Genomic DNA, 13,816 nt, shown 5'->3' with positions numbered 1-13,816 from the left:
GCGAGCGCGAGCGTGATCGAGACGGGGAGCGAGAGGAGTATGAGCGACGTCGCCGCGACCTGAATTGCTCATCAGCGGTGTCTCGCCTCGCGTACCTGTCCTCTCTATCACCCTCCTCTGTGCGACGTCTTGACGAGAAAGGGGCAGCGGGAGTGGCGTCCCGCGAAAGACTGCGAGAGGGAGTTTGAGAACGCGAAGGGGAGCGAGACCTGGATTCCGACCTCGATCTTGACGTTGACCTTGAGGATGCAGGAGAATAGGATGGTCGAGACCTGTTCCTGCCTCTGCCCTTCAGCGGAGGAGTGATCGATCGGGTGTCTCTGCAATATCTCTTCCTACTCGAATCAGCATAATCGCCTTGTCTGCGAGCAGAAGTGTATCTCTCTTCGTCCTCTTCCCTTCTACGCCTTCTTGACGGTGGGGTGGGAGATCGAGAAGGCGAGAGAGAGCGCGAAGGGGAGCGCGTATAATCTCTGGTCCTACGACTGCTAGAGATAGGAGCGCGTTCTGGCGAGTCCCTTCTACCGATGCGACGGCCATCGTAGCGATCCTCGTCATACTTCTGGGCACTGCGTCGTGAGTAGCCGTATTCGTCGTTCCTCCCTCTTCTGTCGTAGGCCGGACGGTCCTGCTCGTATCTTGGCCCGCGGTCCTCGTACCTTGGACGAGAGTATGAAGAAGAGGCAGCATACCGGTCTGGATCTCGTGAAGCATGAGGTGCTGGGGGTCCACGTCCGGAGCCTCCCCATCCAGAGTCTTGCACCCTCTCCGTAGCATTTCCTCTTTTGTCTCTGAACTCTCTTCCACCACCTCGTTGCCCTGCAAATGCCGGCCTTGGCGGAAGAGCAGCAGGAGGCCCACGTCCCATGGCAGCAGCCCCACCAGAGATCCCGCTAGCTCGAATCGCAGCCGCGTCCCTCTCCCTCGCTGCGCGCATCTCTTCCTTCTTCTTGTCGACGAACTGCTGAGGAATGCCGCCGATAGACTCTTGCGCAGAGAGAAGCAAGTCCCATAGCTCTGCCATGAATTTCGGGGTGGACGACTCGAGAAAGCCTGTCAGGGAGAGCTGCAACTGACGTGGATTCGGATGCTGTGGGCAATATGACAAGATACAGAGTGAGAATGAGGCTGATTACTTCAGACCCATGCTGTACTTCACTCACCGGCTGATTCTCCTCACTCTCCAGCATGCCCATAACGTACTCTACCACCACCTCGTCCTCAAAGCCGAGGAGCTCCTGCGTCTTTGACTCCACCCAAGGCTTCATCACCTCCAGATTGACCTTCCGCAGGTCCACCTTCTTCGAGTAGGATGGTGGGAAAAGCTTGGAACTCTCTAGTCTGTGGGCGATGTATGTAAAAGAGTGTTCAGTATGAACGAGTTTGCATACGAGCAGTCGGGAGAGCCCAGGACGGAGCATATACTCACTGCTTGATCAACTTGCGATCCTTGTTGCCGAAGCGCGAGTCCTGGTCCGCGGAGACGCCTCGGTACCCTGCATCGCCCATCTTATCGAGGTGATGTGTGTGATGGGACGAGAAGAGGTTACAACAGGGAAGTATTGACGCAGAAAGCTGACCTGGACGATGATGTTGGTTGCGAAGGATGTAGTCTCGTCGTAAGGGACTTTTGTTCCGATCCGCCCTTCCGTCACGGCAGTGGAGAAGCGCACAAGCAACACCTTCCACCATCACCAGAGCGAGCAACACCACGGTCTCCACTACTACGGCTGGCAAAGGTCACAGCGGCGATGATGACGACGACCACACGACCTTCACTGCTGCTGCTGCTAGTAGCGGCGCTATTGTTCCTCTCTACTCCGGCTCTGGGTCAATTCTTCAACTTCTTCAATCAGCAAGGCGGACAGGCGCGTGAGCAGGAGGCCCCTCCCGTGAGTAAGATCCACTGATCGCAAAGAGAAAGCAGTCACTGAATCAGAAGTACTGTATTTGCATTTCATTGACTGCTTTACTAATTGCTTTCTCTGCAGAGCGGCGATGCATCCTGGTTCGAAGCTCGTACGGAAGCCTCACAATGTCCACACTACCTCTGCCCACGAACTCTCAGCTGCGTCTCCCACCCAAGCAAATGCCCCTGTCCTTTCCCACAACAGAAGCGGTGCGCCTATCCAGACCCAGTCACCGGCAAACTCGAGGATGGAGGAGCATTCTGCGTTCAGCAGGAGGAGGGTTGTGCAAAGGTAGAGGCGGCGAGGGGTCAGTGGTGGCAGTGGAAGGAGCTGGATAAGGACCTGATGAAGGGGCTGTAGTGAGCGGGGGGGCACTTGGGCAGATAGCGTCAAAAGCTGGAACCGAACGGGAATTTGTCTATATCCTGCTGTACGCTGAGTCGATTGATGTACGAGTCGAGCTTCTCAAGCTCATCCATGAGGCCATCTTGTGGTGGAGCGGCGACTGGCTCCGTTGTGATATGAGAGCAAGGACGGTGATGAAATCTCTAGGGTATGTATATTGCTAGTTTGATCTCCTCGCTTATGATGGGCAAGTGGCCAAGTGGTAAGGCGCTCGCTTTGCATGTTTCTGATCTTGAATTGCGAGAGATCGAGGTTTCGATTACCTTCTTGTCCAATCATAAAAATCTTTTGTTTTGGCGCGGCCCGGGTCAAAAAACCGGCGCCATCATTTTGTAGATCTCCAGAATAGTTCACTCTGTCTTTTTGCTGCACAGCATTACGCGGAAGAAAATGGGATTGTAACGATTGAGAGTGTGAAGCAAGATAGAGGTATCACATAGAGGAAGGAGATGTAACGTGTGGAAGCGAAAAGAATGTGCTGACTCAGTGAAGCGAACGTAGGGGATACCACCACTGCTCTCTTCTTCCCTGCATCACCTCGTCGACCTGACCGAGCCATACTGATCCGTTACCCGCACAGATCGCGGGCCTGCCGTCTTGGGAGTCAATGTCTCTTCCCCTGCCGCCTCAGAAGCACGTCTGTTAGCAGGAGTAGGGGCAGGGAGATCAAATAGGCTCGCAAATGTCTCGCCCGTCTTGTTGTGCGTGTCTCCCTTCTGAGCTCCTCCTTTTGCTCGGGGCGTATTGAGATTCAGAGGACCCAATTGCGGTGGTGGTGAGCTGGTGTCTCGCTCTCGCATGGCCTGGTTGGTAGAGTGGGTGCTGCTCGAGCTACCACGAGGGCGATTGGAGACGTTGCTCAGCCGACTTGAAGGGCGCGAGGTTCCCGGTCCGCTCATGGAGAAGTTGCTGTGGCGTGGAGTATGGGGTCCAGCGGCACCAGCGACGCCCAGACTGCTGCCGGGTCTTCGATGCGTCTTGCGCTGCTGATACTGCTTGTGTGCAAGAGCGCCTACATCGTGCGCTCCACCGCAGCAGGCTCGAACATTGTCCAGACCCTCGAACCCTTCACGCTCATTCTCCTCGAGCATCTCTTCTGCCGTCTTCAGACGCTCACCGGTGACGGGATCCAAGGCGCCGGTACGACCACCGGCACTGCTGTTGCGAGATCGACGTCCGTCCACTCCAAAGTCATTGGCCGGACCCCCTCGGGACTGCTGTTGGAGGTACTCGCGCGCGGCAGTGTCACGTCGCTTGCTTCGGTAAGAACCGGCAACGGATCCCTCGGCCGCAGAGCGCCCCTTGGGCGTAGCATCGTTATCTTGCTGCTGGCTCAAAGAGTCGGTGGACTTCAGTCGGCCCAGAGTAGAGAGACTTCGGCCAGGGGAGGCAAGCAGACGCGAGAGTGAACCGCGACGTCGCGTTCCTGTGATCGAAGGAGTGGCTGCAGTCTCAGCTACTACAGTGGTGTCTGCAGCAGCCGAATCCATGTCGCCTCGGTTGACGAGGTAGCCCAAAGCATTGAGCCAGACGTCGTGGCGCTCCTTGTTCTCAGCTGTGACCTTGATGTCTCGAGCAGAGGTCTTGATGATGAGTGACAGGTGGTACAGACCAGGTGGGCTCGTGTTCGGATCTTCGACTACGGAGACGTCTTGGATGCAAGCAGCCTTGCTGACTCCTTCGGTCGCCTTGTCCCCACCTGGATCAGTCGCCGTCCAGTAGATCATCTTGGTGTAGGGATGGACCCAGAAGTATCGGCGGTGTCTGTTGTCGGAGAGGCCGCCCCTCACTGCTCGCCGTGTGTACTTGTAAAGGTACTCTCCAATCATAGTCTGTGTAATAGCTTGGATGATGACCGGATCAGTCGCATCGGTGTCTGGAACCATGTTGGAGGCACGTCCGCTTCTTCGAGATGGTCGAGGTCGGCCAGTCAAGGTCTCGTCACCGGGGTGCTCGTGTGCATTCGAACTCTGGTAGTCATTCAAGGAGGTCTGACTACTCATGAGCGAAGTCGCGTCCGATCCCATGGATGTTCCAGACGGGCGACGGTACTTCTGAGGCCTATTGAGAAGGTAGCCTGCAGTGTTCGAATCGACGCTGCGTCCGTCATCTGCCATGGTCATCCTACTTTCAGGCCTTCGGTAAGAGCTGGGAGGGCCACCTGCATTGGACATTCTCGAAGACGGCCGAGAAGGTTCCCCCGGGCTGCCAGGGACGATAAGGGATCGGTTGTTGCCCAGGGAGGCTCGAGCGATCAGCTTCGGAGGTGGAGGAGACGTGGGTCGCATAGGGGCGGAGACTTCAGCACCGCTCTCTTGCGAAGTCGGAGGCGGTCCGGAAGGAGGAGGCGGGACGGCCAGAACGGGCGGCTTGCTAGTGTCTGGTCGGGTAGCAGCCGGGTCAGAGGCTGAGCGACGCTGGAGAGCGGCATTGACGTCGTCAACACTGTACAGCGCAGGGGCAGGCTGGACTTCGGCTCCCCGATCACTGGCACCGGATTGGGGAGCATAGCCACCTAGAACGGTGAGGCCGCCGGCTCCAACAGCAGTCTTTCCTGGCCGAGCGACATCAATGGCGCTCGGGCGAAGCATGAGCTGCTCCTGCTGAATGCGAGCCCAATTCTCGTCGTCCGTCTGAATACCAAACTCTCTGAGGTCGGCTAGAATGACCCTTCGCACACCGAACTCCGGCTCATTCTGCACCTCGACTACCGGTTGAGGGGTCACATCTCCTGATCTTGCGCTTGCAGCCTCGAACCTATCGTCTACTGCATCGGAGAAGTGATCATGGCCATCCATCGAGGGAGGTTGCGACCAAGCGCCATCGGTAGCTAGCGCTTCCGTCTGCGCCTGCACTTCGCGACGCTGCATCTCCTCTGCCAAGTGCTGTTGACGCAGGGCCTCGAGTTCCGAAGCAGCAGCAGCGAGAGCGGCTGTATGCGCGTCCCTTGCTTCGGCCAAGTTTCTTGCATTCTTCTCGCTATCAGCAAGCGCCGCCGCAAGCATTCGTCTGGCCTCGGCGAGTTCCGCTGCTGCCGACCCTTGCAGGTCACGAAGCTGATTTGTCTCAGTCAGGTGCTGTTGACGTAGTGCCTCGAGCTGGGTAGCAGCAGTCGCCAGAGCAGCAGTGTGTCCGTCCCTTGCCTCCTGCAGGCCTCGAACGTTCTTCTCGCTGTCAGAGAGCGCTGCCGCAAGCTGACGTTTAGTGTCGGCAAGCTCTACAATTGATGGAACCTGCGATTCTCGAAGCTGAGCCAGCTCCGTCAAATGCTGTTGACGCAGCGCCTCAAGCTCGGCAGCAGCTGCTGCTAGAGCGGAAGTGTGCTTGGTCCTTGCTTCTTCTGATTCTCGCACGTTCTTCTCACTGTCAGCAAGCGCTGCTTCCAGCTGACGCTTCGTGTCAGCGAGCTCCACCATGGAAGGTACTTGCGATTCACGCAGTTGCGCCTGCTCCGTCAGGTGTTGTTGACGTAGCGCCTCCAGTTGTGCGGCAGCGGCAGCTGAAGCAGCAGTGTGTGCGTCTCTCGCCTGCTCCAAGTCTCGTGCGTAAGTCTCGCTGCCAGCGAGAGCCGCTGCAAGAAGACGCCTAGCCTCAGCCAACTCGGCAGTCAAGGTTTCCAGCTCTGCTCGCAGACGCTGCAGTTCGGCACGAGCCTTGATGACTTGCTCGTCTCGTTCCTTGAGCGCAGCTCCATAAGCAGCATCGCGCTGACTCAGGTAGGAGTCGTTGGTGGAGTGAATGTCCTCGATCATGTCTTGATGTTCGCGCTCCTTCTCCTCCAAAGCCTCCTCTAGAGCTCGCTTGTACCTTCGCTCACGCTGTGCGAGCTCTTGCTGATGGACGTCGTCTCGCTTCTCAGTCTCGCTCTTGTACAGCTTCTCACGCTCTGCAAGCGCTGCTCGATGCTTGGCCTCAGCCTCGCCCAGAGCGGATGTGTGATTGGCCACGTGATCAGCGAGGACTTGAGTGTGACGAGAGCGGGCTTCGGCCATGGCTCCCTCGTGCTGTTCCTTCTGTGAAGCAAGCGCGGCAGCCAGAGCTGCAGCGTGAGAGGCCATCTTCTCGGAAAGAGAGGCCTCGTGGCCCTGCTCAAGTTGTGTCACGTATTCAGCTGCTTTGTCGTCCCTGGCGTGCAAAGCTTGTGCATGCGCGGCAGCGAGCTCGTCCAAACGGCTCTTGTGCTGGAGAGTGAGAGCAGCGACGGCTTCTTCATGCTCTCGAGACAGCGACTCCATGTGTACCTTGTGGCGGTCACGGACGTCAGTCATCGCCTCGTCGTGCCTTGACTGGTGAGCTGCTTGCAAGGACGCCACGACGTCTTCATGTCGAGCCTGGTGATCCCTCTCGAGAGCGGACAGAGCTTGCTCATGTTGAGCTTGCAGAGTCTGCTGAAGGGCGAGCAGTGTCTCTTCGTGCTGAGCCTGCTGTGCTGCAAGAGCAGGGGTGACGAGGTCCGGTAGATCCTCCGTCTGCACCCCCTCTTCGCTCAACTCTCGAGCCATCTGTGGAGCAAGGCTGACTTCAGGCGCAGGGAGAGAAGCAGTGCTTTCGTTGGCCGCGTCGTTGAAGTCGTTCAGCTCATTGAGTTCATCAAGCTCGTCGCCCAGAGCAGCGGCCGGGACAACGTCAGAGACCACCCTTTGCCCAGCGCCAGCACTACGACGCGACGTAGGAAGACGCTTGACGGGTTCTTCGACGCTCTCATCGTCCTCGTCGCCAGGAAGGGACACGTTAGTCGAAAGAGGGCTGTTCGTGCTAAGTCGATTGATGGCCCGAATAGTGGAGCGTCGGCGATCCTTCTTTCGAGCAGGTCCAGCACCGCCGCCTTCATCATTGTCGACGCTCTCATCATCTTCGAAGCCAGATCCAGATGCGTCCTCGTATGACTCTTCACCAGCCTCGCTGACCGTTTGAGCGCTGAGGGAAGGTGTGAGGCCGAAGCGACTCGCAATGTTGGGCCTCGTGGAGCTCTTGGGGATCCTACCGCCCTTGCCCTTTGTCCTAGCACTGGATGCGATATCGACCCAGGCCTCCTCGGCAGCGTCGTCATCACTGCTTTCCACGTCGGACCATGCAGGTGCGTCAAGACCGGCCTTATTGAGCAGACGACGGAGAGTCTCGACTTGTTCTCGTAGCTTGCGCTTCTCTGCCGAATCCTTGCCAGTCTTCTTCTGGGCCAAGGCGAGCTTGCCTCGCAGGTCAGTGACCTCGCGGTCACGTGCCGTGTTTGCCATCCCTGTGTGCTCTTCGGTGTCCTCGGAAAAGTCCCCTGCGTTCTGAGCGCCAGCCTTACCACCTCCACGTGCCAGTACAGGAGGCATGACGCTGTCAGTAGACTCGTCGCCGGCCAAGGTATTGTCGATGCTGAGCATGCCGCGACTGCCGCTGTGCGACATGTTGGCCCTCTCCAAACGAAGAGCTTCTGCCTTGTACTTCTGCAGCTCCGCCTGCAAGTCGCCCTGTTCGCGAAGATAGCTCGCCTTGTCCTTTCGTGCGAGAGCGACCTCGGTCTCCCTCGTACTCTTGAGGGCTTCCAATTCAGCTGTCTGCCCCTCGATTTGAGCCTTCCTCTCATCTGCCGTCTCCCGTACCTTCGCCAGCTCTCGAGTGACTCTTGTTCGCTCGCTCTCTAGCTTCCTGACAGCAGCCCTCTCTTCCTCGAGTTGCTCCTCGATCTGTTGGCCCCTCACTTGCAGATCCCAATTCTCTTGCTTGAGAGCGTCTTCCTGCTCCATGAGAGACATTGCCTTTGGCCTCCACAGGCCCAGCTCCTCATCAGCCTTCTTCGCCGTCTCCTCGTGGGCCTTCATCTGCTGTTCGCGCTGCAGTAGGAGAGCTTGCAGGCGCCGGACTTCATTCACGAGACCTTCCTGTAGCTGGTTGACAAGATCCTTGTCATGAATGCTGGAAGGGGCAGCGGCATTGCGGGCTCTCCTGTCAGAAGAGCGACTAGGGGTGATGCCTTGCACTCCAAATCCTGCGCTGTGAGATTGACTTGAGCGCATGGTAGTCGGGTCATTTGCGAGGAAGGCGTATGTCGTCGAAGGAGAAGCTACATTGCTGGCGCTGGCTGAGGTGGGCAGACCTGGCAAATCTTCCCTACCTGCGTTGATCACCGCTGACCGCGATTGTTCGCTCTTGGCAACCATTTCCGACGTCTCTGCATCGATCCTCTCCATCAATGCCTTGACTTGCTCGCCAAGCTGCCCATCGTTCTCGTCGGAGCTCTCAAGTTGTCGCCTCGCATTCCGTAGCTCATCCTTGAGGGACTCGATGACCCTCTGCTGCTGGAGGAGGTCATGTCCCAGGGCGCCTACGGCGGTAGTCTGCGTCTCATTCTGCCGTCCGAGGTTGTCGAGGCGAGTGCGCTGTGCTTGTATAGCGGCTGCAAGATCACTGCGCTCGGTACTGGATGGGCTTGTGGCGTGCTTCGGGGTACTGGAAGAGGAGGCAAGTCCTTCATTGGCTGTGCTGCTCGATGCCTCTGCATTGGTCGAATCGAGGAGACGTGCAGCGCTGTTGCGCGCTCGTAGAGATGCACCAGGTCGAGTAGGCGGCTTGAAAGCAGCCGTCTCTTGCACTCCGATGTTGTCAGAGGAGACGTTGGCCTCGAGGACCTCGTCCGAGGAAGCCATTGTAAGGGAAAGAGTCAGGGGTGGCTAGAGGGTATCGCCCTGTTCCTGCGACTCCAGTCTGCTGCCGTATAAGATGATATGCCGAGCAGTGAGACAAGGGGCAACGGTAGCTGTGGATCAAGGGCAATCCGTCAGCCCCCTTGTGATTGATGATGGGTTGGTAGTGGATGATAAGGGCAGACACAATGGGCGTACAAGGGCGAACCCTGCGTGTGCATCTCTCTCTCACCCACGCCCCCCGGTCAACACACACACGCCTCTGCGCAAACACGCACACAGACCCACCAGGCACGACGCGGGCTCAGCAACAAATGGCCAGGATTCACACTCCGCCCACGCCCGCAGATCAACACCACCACCACCACCACCCGGGGAAGACTTCAACGACGACTGGTACATCTCACATCGCAACACCTTGTTGAATAAGATTAGATTGATCATACAAGCATGGAATTGACGGGTAATACGATGCGCGACTTGATGTGGAAACCGAAATCTGATGGCCTTGTGATCTGATTGGGTGACTGCATGTTCCTGATTTCCCCTCATCTCGCCTCGCCTCGCCCCGCCCCTCCTCATGTCACACCCTCACTTCAGCCAGCCTGGCCTTGGCCTTCTTGCTCCTACCGTTGCCATTGTCTTCACGACCCGATGAATGCTCCTGGTCCGAGGTGGCGACTTCGCCCGCATTCCTCTTCCTGTTGCCCGTCGAGCTTTCACCGCCCCCTCCTCCTCCTCCTCCTAGCCCACCGTGCATTGGATTTGATGCACTACCGCTCTGAAGAGACGAATCCGTGCCACCTCCTGAACCGCGCGGCACGCCCATGACTCCCGCTACACTGTCCGACATGTCTCCAGAGACGGAGCCAGCTGAAAGAAGACTCTGAATCATGTTGATGTAGTCCTCATCTGAGAAGCCCATCTCTGAAAGGGGATTCGCCATGTCTTCTCCGTGGCTCGCACTAGTCCCGTTGCCATAGGGCGACGCTTCTCGCTTGACGCTGGGCCCGTTTCCAAGTCCAGCAGCACTGGAAAAGCCTCTTTCGGATCCGTTGGCTGGGGAACCCGGACCGGAACCCTCAGGCAGACCCAGCGCAGCGCCGCTTGCTGCCGTGGCATTCAAGACTCCTTGCAGAGCCTCTTTGCTGACCGGCGGTAGACCGAGAGACTTGGGGATCTGATCCATCTTTTGCACCGTCTTGAGATGAATCAAGTGCTTCTCCAGCATGCTCAGTAGGCCTTCCTTCGTAAATGGCTTTGGGAGAATGTCGTTCATGCCAGAAGACATGTAGTTGAGCAGCTCCATTGGACCAGAGTTCGATGTCATCGAAATGATGGGCGTCTTTGGATCGAACTCTCGGATGAGAGACGTAGCCGATACTCCATCGAGATTCGGCATTACGATGTCCATAAGGACCAGGTCGTACTGCTCCAGGTTCATCTTGTTCACAGCATTGACGCCATCCACCGCTACATCAATCGCACAGCCAAAGACCTGAAGGAACTTGGAGGAGAGTTTGCGACACACTGCGTCATCGTCGACGAGAAGCACCTTTGGAGGCACAGCCCAACCTGGTACAATGGTCGAGCGGCGTACGCGGAGCGTGTTCGAGGCGCCTTCGCCGGGCGTAGCAGTCCGTGAGTCTCGACTGCCGGTCTGTGAAGCAGAGCTGTCCCTTTTCGAATCAGTCGTCTGATCGACCTTGGGCATTTTGGACGGCAAATTGTCCAGTGCAGGGACGCGCAAAGCCGCTCCATCCTTGACAATGTTAGGATCTTCACTCTTGTCGCCGTCTGCACCGAATGCATTGTTGAGTGTTGATCCAGGAGATCCATTGGTGTCTACCCCAGCGTCTGTGCGGGGCTGCAGCGTACCGACGGTGAATACTTTCAGCCCTGCGCTCTCAAAGGCAGCCAGGGTGGGATTGTCGACGGCGCTGGCAGCATTGCTAAAGAGGCTGTTGGAATCTGCATCGTCCAGGTGAGGCGGGTGCAGAAAGATTCCCGTGTCATGGCCTCCGCCTGGGTTATTCGGCGAGGCCTGTTCTTTTCCCTTGTCGCTGCGGCCAAAGGCATCTAGCACATTCGATGGCCCTCCTGTTACAGAGGGACTGTCTTGTGCACCCATGCTCTTCGGGGAGAGGTTGCCTGCCGTGGTAGAGACCCTCCTGTGATGTGTGAGAGGCGTTTCCACGATACCCGAGGACCTTGTAGGAGCAGGTGTGCTCGTCATCGCCGGAGTAGGCCCCTCAGTCGGTTGTTGCTGTTGCTGTTGCTGTTGTTGTTGTTGCTGCTGTTGTTGTGTTCCGTTGTGCCTCTGTGCTATCTCAGTCATGTGACCAAACGCAGCATTGGCCACCTGCTCATACGAGCCCACCAATCTGGAAGCATCCTGATTTGACACGAACGGGCCTTCGCCAAAAGAGATACCGCCAGCATCCTGACGAATGCCCAGGTTCGAAGATGATGGGATGGCCTCCATCTTGCGATCATTCTCCAAGTTCATGAGATACTGGATCAGATTCTGCATGAGATGGTCCTGTTGGACCATGTTGCGCTGAAAGGTCAGCATCTCGCCGATGACGCCCTGATACTGCTTTGTCAGCTTGGCAATGTGGGCAGACATGGCGTCTTGGGTGGCAGTGAGGGTCGCAATCTGCTCCTTGAGCTTGAAGTAGTCCTCTGGCACCTTTTCATATGCGTCCGAAGCCGAGTACATCAAGGGACTGTCCCTGTCATCTGCTGCCTTCTTCTTCCCCGATGGCAGCTTTCTCCGCACATTCTCCAGTAGGTCCTCGCGCCCTCGTGCAAACTCAGGGTGCTTGAACTCCCAGATATGGTCTGCGGGACCAGTAGATTGCTCTTCTGGATTCTTGACCTTGTGGAAATCATACTTGTTCAGCTGTCTGACGAAGGATGCGAAGTTCGAATGCCGGAAATGCCGAGGCAAGACGTGTTTGGTGAAGTCATTCATGTTCTGATAAGAAGAACCAGTTGCACTCGAATCAGTAACGGGAGCGCGTCATACCGCCGTGCACTTCAAGCACAACTCACCCGCACGACGAAGGAATCGCCAGTGTTGCTCCAAGATACGATGGACGCGTATGACAGATCGTCCAGCATGGTGAAGAGCTTCTTCACAAAGTCGCTCGTGCCGGCCTTCTGTCTGCCCTTTGTTTTGCCCACATCTTCTTCATCGTCGTCATCCTCTTGCCCAAGAGAGACTGCGCTGCCTCCCCCAGCAGCTGCCTGCCAAGCACCGATCTGGGACGCGTTGCCGCTCTGATGCTGCTGCTGCTGCTGCTGCTGCTGTTGCGGTTGCTGCTGCCGACCGAGATTGTCATGACTTGGTCCCGCCAGACGAGGATCTGTCTGCGGCTGGTAGGGCTGACCACCATGAGGGAAGATCATGCTGTCTTGGGAGACGGGAATGGATGGAGTAGATGGACCTGAGCTCTGTGGCCAGCCTGCTCCGATGTTGGACTGGGACGGGTAGGAAGACGGTGGATAATGAGGGTATGGGTTGGGTGGTGGAACCCCGCGTGGTTGCTGCATATTGATGAGTGTCTGCTGCTGGCCAGGGTGCAGTCCGGACGACTGATGCTGTTGCTGCTGCTGCTGTCGCTGCTGCTGCTGAGCCAGAATGGTGCTATAGTCGGACGTGGACGCAAGCATGGTGGGGTCTAGCATTGCACCTCCGGCAGCGGCGCCACCGGCACTTCGGCTAGGCATCATGCTCGCAGCGCCTACCGAAGTATTCTGATACATCTGAGGAACCGCGGTAGTCTGCTGCTGTTGGGGTCTCGAGGTGGTGCCCTGACCTTGCTGCTGGTGAGGCCAGTGTGCTGCAGTCTGGCCTTGTGGCTGCTGCTGCTGCTGCTGCTGCTGCCAGCGATGGTCATTGCCCATCCCCTCCATCCATGGATGCTCTGACTGTTGTGGCGCCCTCCTTCCGGCCATGACGTCTTCAGAGCAGGCCGCGAGTGGGCCCTGGTTGCACTGGCCGGGTCAGTGCAGGTGACGTTGGACGCGTGTCCCAGTGATGATGAGATGAGCGAGTGGCCAGAGTGTGTGTGGTGATCTGGATCAGGATACAAAGGAAGATGGGATGGACCGGGTGGAGGCGGACCGGAATGGCAGGAGAGAGTATAGGCGGCGCGAGGGATGACCGGGAGAGAAAAAGGAGGAGATGGCAAGACGAAGAGGGGAACAGGCGGGGCGACGACGATGATGGACGACGGACGGGGGAGGAGGAGCCAAGGCCAGGCGGGGGGCGTGGGTGGATGTGTGCGGGTGGGGCGAGAGGGAGGAGCGGCACGTCGGTTGGTGGTGGCTGCTGCTGCTGCTGCTGTTGGCCCAGCCGTCATCCCCAGCCAGGCCAGGCCAGGCGGGCAGCCCACCTTGAGATTCCGCCCCCTGCCGCCGTCCTTTCCACGGCAATCGGACTCAGCCTTGGCTTTGCCTCAGACAGGTGAGATCCACCACGCGCACACCGCCATCTCGCCCCCCCCGCTTGCAGCTCCGCCCACACCACCTTCCCATGGCAACGGGTGATGGCCGCGCACCGCCCACAAGTACCCACCTCGCAAAGGGAACACACCTCCAGGGCCTCCCTGCAACAAGACTCTCCTCTCTCCCCTCTCACCTCCTGCTGGACATTGCCCCCCCCAGATCTCACACACGGACACAGGGCCGATGGGAGAATTACGGACACCGGTGCAATTGATCGGGCACAGTGCTACAGCCGCACCATGCAGACAACGCCAATGACTCGCCGAGGGGGAAGACCAGGAGAGGACCACGACCACCAAGGGCCATACGCCGCCTTCGCCTGACTCTGACTTTTAAAAGGCCATCGGACATTCC

General features: G+C 57.8%; 4 protein-coding genes and 1 non-coding gene across 5 annotated transcripts; 2 read left to right on the top strand and 3 right to left on the bottom strand.

Annotated features, from left to right (window-relative positions):
* Positions 1-446: 446 nt before the first annotated feature.
* BCV69DRAFT_292592 (PWI domain-containing protein) lies at positions 447-1,611 on the bottom strand. Its single transcript, XM_025493806.1, has 4 exons — positions 1,430-1,611; positions 1,164-1,341; positions 764-1,090; positions 447-659 (listed from the first exon to the last, which is right to left on the bottom strand). Exons 1-4 carry the CDS (start codon positions 1,507-1,509, stop codon positions 555-557), a joined length of 690 nt encoding a protein of 229 aa, XP_025350532.1. The 5' UTR covers positions 1,510-1,611; the 3' UTR covers positions 447-554.
* Positions 1,612-1,688: 77 nt separating this feature from the next.
* On the top strand, positions 1,689-2,419 carry BCV69DRAFT_280981 (hypothetical protein). The gene is made up of 2 exons (XM_025491812.1): positions 1,689-1,892; positions 1,992-2,419. The coding sequence occupies exons 1-2, from the start codon at positions 1,752-1,754 to the stop codon at positions 2,268-2,270; spliced, it is 420 nt and encodes a 139-aa protein (XP_025350531.1). The 5' UTR covers positions 1,689-1,751; the 3' UTR covers positions 2,271-2,419.
* An 81-nt stretch (positions 2,420-2,500) lies between these two features.
* Positions 2,501-2,589, top strand: BCV69DRAFT_t11. The gene has a single exon. It is a non-coding gene; the product is annotated as a tRNA-Ala (tRNA).
* A 90-nt stretch (positions 2,590-2,679) lies between these two features.
* On the bottom strand, positions 2,680-9,149 carry BCV69DRAFT_280980 (hypothetical protein). The gene has a single exon (XM_025491811.1). The coding sequence runs from the start codon at positions 8,948-8,950 to the stop codon at positions 2,849-2,851; it is 6,102 nt and encodes a 2,033-aa protein (XP_025350530.1). The 5' UTR covers positions 8,951-9,149; the 3' UTR covers positions 2,680-2,848.
* A 213-nt stretch (positions 9,150-9,362) lies between these two features.
* On the bottom strand, positions 9,363-13,257 carry BCV69DRAFT_280979 (hypothetical protein). The gene is made up of 2 exons (XM_025491810.1): positions 12,005-13,257; positions 9,363-11,927 (listed from the first exon to the last, which is right to left on the bottom strand). Exons 1-2 carry the CDS (start codon positions 12,908-12,910, stop codon positions 9,531-9,533), a joined length of 3,303 nt encoding a protein of 1,100 aa, XP_025350529.1. The 5' UTR covers positions 12,911-13,257; the 3' UTR covers positions 9,363-9,530.
* Positions 13,258-13,816: the final 559 nt, after the last annotated feature.

This window comes from Pseudomicrostroma glucosiphilum (genome assembly GCF_003144135.1).
Source record: "Pseudomicrostroma glucosiphilum strain MCA 4718 unplaced genomic scaffold BCV69scaffold_2, whole genome shotgun sequence".
Taxonomy (NCBI): domain Eukaryota; kingdom Fungi; phylum Basidiomycota; class Exobasidiomycetes; order Microstromatales; family Microstromataceae; genus Microstroma; species Microstroma glucosiphilum.
The sequence above is the reverse complement of the archived record's forward strand: the minus strand, read 5'-3'. Positions and strand labels throughout refer to the sequence as shown.